The sequence below is a fragment of the Primulina eburnea genome, unplaced genomic scaffold (genome assembly GCF_022965805.1).
Source record: "Primulina eburnea isolate SZY01 unplaced genomic scaffold, ASM2296580v1 ctg3_ERROPOS2889059, whole genome shotgun sequence".
NCBI lineage: Eukaryota > Viridiplantae > Streptophyta > Magnoliopsida > Lamiales > Gesneriaceae > Primulina > Primulina eburnea.
In genome coordinates, this window is record NW_027331215.1 from 422,307 (window position 1) to 431,830 (window position 9,524).

The following is a 9,524-nucleotide window of genomic DNA, read 5'->3' on the forward strand; positions in this document are numbered from 1 at the left end:
TTTATACTTTGTGCTTGTAAAGGGGACGGTTTAAAGTATTTTCTTGAAATTTAGTTTGGCTATAATTGTGGCAAGTTATTGCATAATTGGAGCAACTCTAGGCTTCTTTTTAAGCATTCAGACATGTCAATCCAATTTAGTAGCTGAGGATCAAGGTTTGTGAATTCGAAATATAATTTCTTTTAAATTTGTGCATGATTTCTGTCAAATCCAAGTTAAAAGCTCAGTTTCAGCATAAGATGTTTTTGCTTTTTTTGATAATGCATAAATGGAATGCTTGAATATTTTCCTGAGGTTGTGAACCTTAAAATATTGAGGTGAAAGATTTATCTAGGTTTGTTTGGTTAGAGATCATTATTTTCTTGTACGAGTAATGATTCTCCATGAAGCAATTTTTTTTGGATGGTGAGTTCTGAGGTCTTGAATGTGAATGACACACAAAACTGACAACTTTGTCATGCAGCTAGTTGATGAGTATTGATACAGTTGCTCAACACATTATTCTTGCCATTTTTTGATGATGTTACTGTCACATTGTAAAATATGCCTATTGTGTTAGCAACGTGATTAATGAGTGCACCAGTGGAAACATTTAAATTTAATTTCTCGTGGTAAGACTTTTTTTATTATCGGTATTTATTTGCTAGTTGTTTGCAACATTTTAGTAAAGTGTTTTTGGTTTTACGGGTGCAAGCTTCTGAAGATTTATATGATGTTGAATATTCTTTTGCTATATTTACTACTGGTTGCTGCCTTTTAAACTTCTCTATCAACAATAGTGATGTTTTTTCAGCATTCAAATGAAATGATAAACTTCAGTATTGATTTCTGAATGGTTATTCCCTATCCATTGTTGCAGATGATAAGAATTCATTTAAGAAATTCACATCCTAGGTGGACCGCCCAAAAGGTATGCAGGTACTTCACTTTTATAAACCCCTTGGTTACTAATCCTTTTGGCAATAACATGCAATTTGTGTACGCTACCACAATAAACGGTTTCTCTAAGTTACTGGGTACCATGTGCTAAATGGGAATCTGTAATTTTGTTTTACTTTGTCAGTGCTTTACTCAATCACTTCACTTTTATCACAATCACCTCAGTGATTGTCTGCTCCTAACTACGAACTCTCATTGTTCAATGTTTTATAGGTGCAACCCTATACCTTGTTTTTCTAATGCGGAAATGCTATTTTTTTTTTTGCGTTGTGGTTGAGATATTGGGATATGATCTAAGGTTTCATGGCGCAAAATTAGCTGAACTTTTGTTTTGTTCGAGTCTCTCTGATATTTCTGTAAAATATCAAGTCTTTCATCTACTGATTGGAACATCAAATTTTGGTGAGAATTACTGGATTTTTATTGTTGTCATTTCAGAGGCCTTTGCTTTATTAGATTCTATATTAGCTCTTTGATTGCGGTCATCTGTTTGCTTTTTCATTAGTCCTCATTGACAATGTATTGTAAGATATCTAGGTCCCCTTTTATTTTTGTCGCAGTTGTATGCCCTTGATGTGGTTTTCTTTAAAAAGTTGTGACAAGTCAAAAATGAATTATGTCGAACTTGTAACAGCAACCAGACCACTGCTTGCTTGGAGTTCCCTTGACGATAACATTTTTATGTTACTGCCTGCGATGATCATGGTTTTCATTGGATTCTACACATGTTTTATGATAGATTTACTGCATTTGCTTTTGCATTGTTGTTGACTACCAGTTTTCAAGTAGCTTTCCTGTTTGGCTTTTTTTTTGCTAAATTGAATTGGAAATTATTCGGCAGGTTATTTGCTTTATTTTGGGTTAACTCCCCTCGCTGCTTGTAAGGATTGGCTTTTCTGGTCACAGTCTTGTGGTTTCATTATCATGGGTATGCAGGTTACAACTTACAAGGCTGTTATTTGGATTATAAATTTTTACATGTCCGTGGTCACCCTATGCGGGTATTTGACCTAGAGATATTATTTGTTTGCAGCTTTTCCCAAAATTTTGTTTGTTGCGGCATTTCTTCTACTCTTGTCATTTTGGTAATTTCTTTTTCGAGGGAATGTATATAATAGTGTCTGATACATTCATAATCTGGCGTTTTGCTCTTGCATGTGTGATTAATGCAGTGTATATATAAAAAAAGACAAGTGTCATATTAAATATGTTTTTCATGATTTCCCATGTCTTCTGTTTTTAATAATATATGCAATACATTAAGTTGAATTATGTTTATCTCAATGGGTAAATCTCACATTTGCACAAAAACCTAGCTTTTTGAATATGCTGACCAACCATTATCGTCTTAGTATATGAAGAGTTTGCATTTCACTACAGATCGGTCTTAGTTGAAACTTGTGACTTACAGGGTGGACCTTTGCCATCAAACAAATGATGATGAAGAAGAATGTAGCTCCAGAGAAGCCCTACTGGAGAAGATCAGTAAAACTGATTATAGTGCCAGTAGTTGCTGCAATATTTGCACCTTTCTGTTTATTGAAATAGGAAGTCGGCAAAAAGTTGTGATTCTGGTACAGATACAGTTTTTCGCTTGTGTTAGCCGTCATTTTTCAAGAAAAACTCTTTGGTATTAATATTTTATCTTATCCAATAACAAATTTTGACCAGGTTACTGTTTTAGTCACTGCAATTATGGTTGCATCTTCGTTGCTGATATGGATTGGGATGGGAAAGATTCCTATTGACTCTGTAGTTGTGGCTGAGGCATGTATGCCTTTCATCTTTGTTATCCTCTCTTACTTGTACTGATTAATTAGACTATGTAATACTCCTCTCTTGCTCTTATTATGATGCTGATTGTAAAGAATTGCTTGCATCTCAAGTAAAATGATCATTCTTTTCCCTGGAAATCTAAAGGGGGCGTTTATGAGAAGTTTTTGAAACTTTATATTTAATTTTTCTAAAAACTGAAGTCTTGTACCTGCTCTCTGTCTTATGTTATGACATATCTTTTGGTTTTATTTCTTGCAAATTTTATTTCTGGACAAGTTTAACAGAAATGATCTCCTGAGGCTGCCCTGTACTGAACACTGGCATCAAACTGTGCTAGCTTGATTGATTATTTCATTTGAAAGTAGATGCTCACAGAGACTAGTTTCATATTCACAAACTAGCAATAGGTTCGCCAAGCTAATAAATAACCTTTTGTACATGTTGAATTTTGAGAAAGTTGTGACTTGAAATGTAATTAGAGTAAAAGTTATTTGAATGAGAATTTTCTTATTGTTTTGAATGTCTTAATTATTTTTTGTGAATGAACGAATGGCTTGATTATGTATCCATTCATTTGTATCTTTGTGATGATTTTAGTGATAAACCAATTGTTTTCTCATAATTAATATTTTGTTACACTCTTCTACATACAGGTTGCTGGTTTGGTCATTGTATGTGTTGTCAGTTTTACATCGAGTGCTTCTGTTGCTCTTGCTACAAATATTCCTGTAAGTTCTTGTTAGTTGTTACGTTCATATTTCTAAGTTAATTTCTGTGAAGGTAGCATTCTATGTACTGCAGCTGGTTGTATCACTGGCATGGGAAACAGATGGATGGCCTCTATACAGCTCTTCTGCAGGTTTTGTATTATTTCATAGGTAAAGGTTTTAATTTCTTCGTTCCAAAAGTTACGACTGACTGGATCTTGGTCGCGCAAAGGAATAAATGTTGGAACTTATATTGGCATCCGTTTATGTTAAAGCAAGTAATATTTAATAATTTGAGAACAAAGAATGATATTAAGATGATAAATGTATTAATTTCATTACATGCTTTTGTTACTTCCACTCAAATTTATGTGTCTTGTTTTTTCGATTCACTTTCTTGACATTTTGTATTCCAGTTTCATCAGTGCCCTCAGCCTTCATCCTATTTGAGATGAGAGAGCTACCACCTCCGCTCACTGCTAAAGAACAATAGGAGTGAGCTAAAGAACAATAGGAATCGAGAACGTTGGCTTTTATTAGCGATGGTTAATCAGTGACGACCCACCCACAACACTGGATTACTTGGACAATGGTGCAGAATCAGGTTCTGATAATGACTTAATTATGGCTTCTTTATGTGTTGTGTTATGTTAGATGGAATGATATTTCGGCGAATTGTGCTCAACACGGTTGGAACTTCTTATGAATGCTGGTTGTCTCTCTCTCGGTCAAGTTTATTAATTTATTCTGAATTTTCAATTTCCAAGTTAGAAGGCTAAGTGCTCTGCGCCGTTATATATTTCATGACCATATTTTTAATGATACGCTTGAGAACTTATACAAGAATTCAAAATGTTAATTTTATTCCAAGAGGTTATATATATATTCATCCAATCGGACAGTGTATTCCAACTAAGTATCGACCTTTGAGTATTCGGGCAGCTAGGGAATCCGGGAAACGGATGAGACGCCATAACTGATTGGCGAGCAAGGCCCGATTGAATTCAGTCAATTTTCTGAAACCCAGGCCGTCCCGACTCTTTGGTCTGCGTAGAAAATCCCAGGACTTCCGGTGTATTTCAATTTTTCGATTTACAGCACCACAATCCCCATATTATGATAGACACATAAGAAATATGGCTTCAAAAATAAATTTTTTAAAAAAAACATTATAAAAAATAAAATCATTCTTCTTTAACAATCACCCTTTATCAAAACTCCCACCATTTTCGTAACAATAAGAATTTTAAAATTCGTATTTCATCAATATATTACAAAATTATGTAAAGTATATAAACCTAAAATATCTCGATGATAAAAAAAAATCGAAGAAAGATGACTAAGCTAAAGAAAATTTAAAATTTGCCCGACCATAACAAACTTTCCAAAAAAATCAGATCATAAATATCCTTCTTTTTAAATAGTACGTAAATGAAAACATAGTATATATCTACTCTATTATCTTTTGGTGTAGTAGAACATCATTTATTATACAAAAAAAAGTATGTTATTATAATATATATATGTAAATATTTAGAATATCCAAAATTATTTTTATTTAATATATCCAATGATTCGATCATAAAGTTTAAACAGAACAATATTTGATCAACAAATAAGTTGTGATGTTCTGTTTATGCCAAATCATCAGTATCAGCAGGGAAAAAAAGATTCAACCATTATCTATATTAATTTGGGATGCAACAAATTAATTTGATCTTTTATTTTTAAAAAGGAAAAACCAGTGTATCTTTCAAGATAGGTCAAAAGATTTGTTTTATCTTATTGTTTATAGGATACCGATTATAATCTTAGATATCAAAATCTGAAAATCATCAAATCTGAAAATCATCAAATCTGAACGAATTCAAGTAACATCCAATCCTAGTATTAATTATTTGATTATGCCAAGGGTATGTAATAATTAATTTTCAAAATTATTAAGGATTTAATAAAATATGTACATAATAAATTAGTAAAAATACATACACATATTTCGTTATAAGAAGATTTTTGAAACGCATTTATTTTATATAATGTCCAAAAAATACACATGAATATTAACTTCCCTGCTTAAACCGACTCCGTTTCGTCCAGTATTGAAATTCTGGATGAAACATTCTTCCTATTCCAAACTTTCCAAATATCCCTCCACTTCTTCCAAATCCATCCCCTCAATTTGCTGATCCCACCACCAGAATTCACGCTCCTCGGTTTTACGATTCGTTGCAGTACCAATCACTTCCTTCTTCTTTTCTTCTAAGGTTCTCACGGCCTCCTCGTACTCAGTTCTGGCAACATCTATATGGCCGACATAATCAATAATAAAACCATCTCCCATATCGAATCCGTGGCGCGTGGATTCCGCAGACGGGCTGTGGAATGCGTAGAACTTATTTGCCGGTGATTGTACAATAATGGAGAGTTCCGAACCGCACAGAATGCATAATTCACTGGCCTTTTTGAATAGCCCTATTCGTCTTTTGGAAAACGCTACTTGCAAGCTTGCTTTCTTCTGTATTTTCTTCATTTCAATCTTGCGACGACCCATGGTAAGTTTCTTCATCCCATGCATGTTCTCCATATGCGATAATCTGCAGTCAAAAAAAAAACTCGTGTTACTCAAACTCAAAATAAAAACTTAAAATCTATGTCAAGTTTGTATGCTAATTGAAACAAACTAATCATGCTTGATATCTAGTTCTTATATAATTCAACGAGGAATAATCAAAATTAACATATATAATTATTATGTATTAAGAAACCAACGTGTTTTAACCTTCAACCACACTTTCAAATAAATTTCCAGGACATGGCTCACACATAAACGCTATAATAAATCCCTCAATCACATCCACTCCGTTGCCGGAATTACACTTCAAAGCTTAAAAAAATTTCAATAGAATCCCGATGGGTAAATGTTCAATTCTTTGAAATTCCCAAAGTTCTCCCATCCACTCAAACTATCAAAATCACCCACAAAATTTGAATAGATTTACCTGAAATGCTACTCTTGAATTTGACACCCGCAAGATTCCAACTTTTTTTCTTTTTTCTCCGCGGCGAAGAGAGTTTGAGGGTGGGATTTTTGCTGTATAGCGATAGGATTTTGATACAGATGAATCTGTAACCCGGGATTTCGGGATTTTGATACAGATGAATCTGTAACCCGGCGCTCCGGTAAAGCCCAAGCCCAAGCCCAAACAAAATCTTGCAAGTTAAAATACTACTAAAATTTATTTCAAAACTCACTCAAAAAAATATATATTTCAAAACTCCTAGTATTAATTATTTGACTATGGCAAGGGGTATGTATTATTAATTTTCAAAATAATTAAGGATTTAATTAAATATGTACATAACTTAGTAAAAATACATACACATATTTCGTTATAATAAGATTACTTAATTAGTAATTTTGGTGTTGAAGGAGATTGAATAATTAAAAAAAAGACATACAATGAAAATAATATATAACTTACCACACAATATTTAATCTCTTTCTCCTAAAATAAAAATTTAAAACGCATTTATTTTATTAAGATAAGATAAGAGTAGTCCGAAAAAGCAAAAAATAAAGAATGAAGCGACTCCGCCTGGGGAACGAACGCAGAATTTCTGGTTCCGATGACCACGGCCTTATCCATTGGACCACGGCGTCATTACAGTGATTGTAGATCTAACATATTAATTTTCTTTATACAATTTGTTGTACAAACTGTTTTTTGAACAAATTTGATGTATGTATGCATGCAGGAGCCAGAAATATGACTCCGTCCGGGTTGAAATTTTAAACTCTAAATCTTTTAATATTTTAAATTGATCTATCCGGGCTAATATCATATTATTCCAAAATTTACATATACATTTTTTGAAAAAAAAAATTGGACCACCCGAGCTAAAGCCCGGATAAAGAACCATGTGGAGCGATCTAGCATTTGAGTTACTGTTTGAAATATTAGAGTTAAATCATTATCATCAAATATAATTTTTGATAAAATGACAAACTGTCTATTCTAGAAAACATCTATAAATATTCAATTTTCCTTTCTAGCATTTTTTTCCCTTTTTTGAACAAGCCTTTCTAGCATTTTAATTGGTCAAAAATTTCTAATTTTTCAACATTTAAACATAATTTTGTTAAATGTATTTGATGTATCTTAGTATAGGAAGCATGGGAAATAAAATGTTATTGGCGTTGTGGTTTATTTTGTGGCAAGTTGGGGGATGGGAATGTGATAACATTCCAGGCCAAATTTTCTAATAGAATATATATATATATATATTCTGCACACGCGATACGTATGTGTACAATATTTTTTATCAATATCGATGGACTAAAGTGAAATTTGACAAATTATGGAGGGACTAAATTGATATTTGAATGGTTGAAAAAATAAAAATAAAAATGTATGTTGAAATTAAAAAAAAAAAACAAAAACAAAAGTGTAATATTAGTATCATATGAGGGTAAAGTTGGAAGAAAATGTTGGTGTCCTCTCTAGGTTGTTACTATCATGCCCTCACACTTAATAATATAGTATAGAAGTATAGATATATATACATATACATTTAATTATATGTATAATTATGTATGCTTATTTTTATATAAATTTTTATATATATTATTAATTATATAAGGAAATTGTAGACACGGGAGAAACAAAATTATCGTCCTTGTTTGGAGTGAACAAGAATTGAGCAACATTGTTTGACCAAATTAAATAACCAGGTTAGTGTTGTCTTGTTCATCTACGTGATGATTTTCACAAATGTCCGAGCTCAAGCTGAAGATGCTGGTATTCTGAAAACAGAGTTATTTACCACACAAGTAGAGAGTTTCGAGAGAAGCATGGATCAAAACACAAAATATCCTTATTTCCAAACATAGTAAAATTTATAAACCAAACATTACGGTCTTAAAGAATAGAAAAGATGACATTTCTCAAGCATAAGCACTGGGGTTCTGGATCAGATAAGCCTTCACAGCCTTGTAAACTCCCAATACTTTCTCTTTCCCGGGTTTTATCTCTTTCTCTGTCAGCGAGAAATCGACTTTTGTGTAATAAGTGCTGGTCACCTTAGAAAATGTACCCCCATCTGGTGCTGCTTCCAACTTGATTTCATGTGTAATCTTATCAAGATTGTCCATTAAAGTATCCCCTTCAATCACCGTATAGCAATAACTGTATGTCTCTTCGTTAAGTTCATCGATCTGATACTTCAAAGATTTAAGATCACTACCTGTAAAAAAATAAAATTAAGATTAAAAATACATCTCATAACTTGATTAGAATTATATGCAATATCGTAAACAGGTTTGGATGTTTAGTTAGTTACCTTCAGCAAAAACTAACCCGTTTTATGCTTCCCACTCCATCGTTGCCTTGAAGAAATTCCATGCTTTTAATTACATGTGGGAGAAGTTTTGGGATCAAGTTAATGGAGTCTAGAATTGAGGCTTTAAAGATTCTTTTTGGACAGATTGCAGAAGCGTGCTCTTCTGTATAAGTAAGGACACCCATTTTCTTTTGCTACTGTTTCGAGGGTTCTTATTGATTGGATTGTGTTGGAGATATAATGTGACCATGGATTGTATTTATAGGCTATAACTACAGGTTCTGAATCATAACAAGGATAAAATTTGTTAAATCCCCAGATGAAGATCCTCCATAAAGCTCCAAATCCCAGAATCTGGAATGACATAATCTCGCCATATGTCATTCTAGATTCTGGGAATTGTACCATTTTCTGTAATAATATATGTCAATTGTGTAGAATATTTAATGTTTTTGTTTTTCTAGATAATGAGATAAATATGATTGTATTATCATGATATGGTATGATGGTTAAAAAGGAGAGTTTATTTACTAATCAAATTTGAACCTTCCTTATCTTATAGATTTGATTGTTGAGGAATTTGAAGAATAAAAGAAGGGTGGATAGTTAGACGGGACGAGGAATGAATCATATACTCACGCTCGTGCTCATTGAAATCTCAGAAGAAAACATTTTCAAGAAACGTGAAGTTTTGAAGAGTAAAGATACTGTGTGTTGCCTTGAGTGTTGGAGACATTTGCAGACAACATCGTGACGAAGTTG

At 32.8% G+C, this 9,524-nt stretch overlaps 2 protein-coding genes and 1 long non-coding RNA gene across 4 annotated transcripts in view; 1 reads left to right on the plus strand and 2 right to left on the minus strand.

The window, feature by feature from the left end:
- Positions 1-6,619, minus strand: part of LOC140821066 (uncharacterized) — a 77,113-nt gene extending 70,494 nt beyond the window's left edge. For both annotated transcript variants that reach the window (XR_012115626.1, XR_012115625.1), the window contains exon 1: positions 6,422-6,619. This is a non-coding gene — a long non-coding RNA (uncharacterized lncRNA). The remainder of the gene's footprint in view (positions 1-6,421) is intronic.
- On the plus strand, positions 926-4,266 carry LOC140821063 (uncharacterized). Its single transcript, XM_073181474.1, has 8 exons — positions 926-1,341; positions 1,781-1,867; positions 1,973-2,024; positions 2,351-2,513; positions 2,611-2,710; positions 3,369-3,443; positions 3,839-3,888; positions 3,941-4,266. Exons 1-8 carry the CDS (start codon positions 1,179-1,181, stop codon positions 3,977-3,979), a joined length of 729 nt encoding a protein of 242 aa, XP_073037575.1. The 5' UTR covers positions 926-1,178; the 3' UTR covers positions 3,980-4,266.
- Positions 6,620-8,068: 1,449 nt separating the features above from the next.
- On the minus strand, positions 8,069-9,095 carry LOC140821069 (major allergen Pru ar 1-like). Its single transcript, XM_073181475.1, has 2 exons — positions 8,767-9,095; positions 8,069-8,669 (listed from the first exon to the last, which is right to left on the minus strand). Exons 1-2 carry the CDS (start codon positions 8,945-8,947, stop codon positions 8,368-8,370), a joined length of 483 nt encoding a protein of 160 aa, XP_073037576.1. The 5' UTR covers positions 8,948-9,095; the 3' UTR covers positions 8,069-8,367.
- Positions 9,096-9,524: the final 429 nt, after the last annotated feature.

What these genes read in the sequence shown, in the direction of transcription:
- LOC140821069 (XM_073181475.1), bottom strand. Translation starts at nt 8,947, where the DNA reads ATGGGTGTCCTTACTTATACAGAAGAGCACGCTTCTGCAATCTGTCCA. An exon ending in AAAACGGGTTAGTTTTTGCT is followed by an intron (nt 8,670 to 8,766) that starts GAAGGTAACTAA and finishes TTTATTTTTTTA; the next exon opens with CAGGTAGTGATCTTAAATCT.
- LOC140821063 (XM_073181474.1), top strand. Translation starts at nt 1,179, where the DNA reads ATGCGGAAATGCTATTTTTTTTTTTGCGTTGTGGTTGAGATATTGGGA. An exon ending in GGCAAAAAGTTGTGATTCTG is followed by an intron (nt 2,514 to 2,610) that starts GTACAGATACAG and finishes AATTTTGACCAG; the next exon opens with GTTACTGTTTTAGTCACTGC. An exon ending in CTCTTGCTACAAATATTCCT is followed by an intron (nt 3,444 to 3,838) that starts GTAAGTTCTTGT and finishes TTTGTATTCCAG; the next exon opens with TTTCATCAGTGCCCTCAGCC.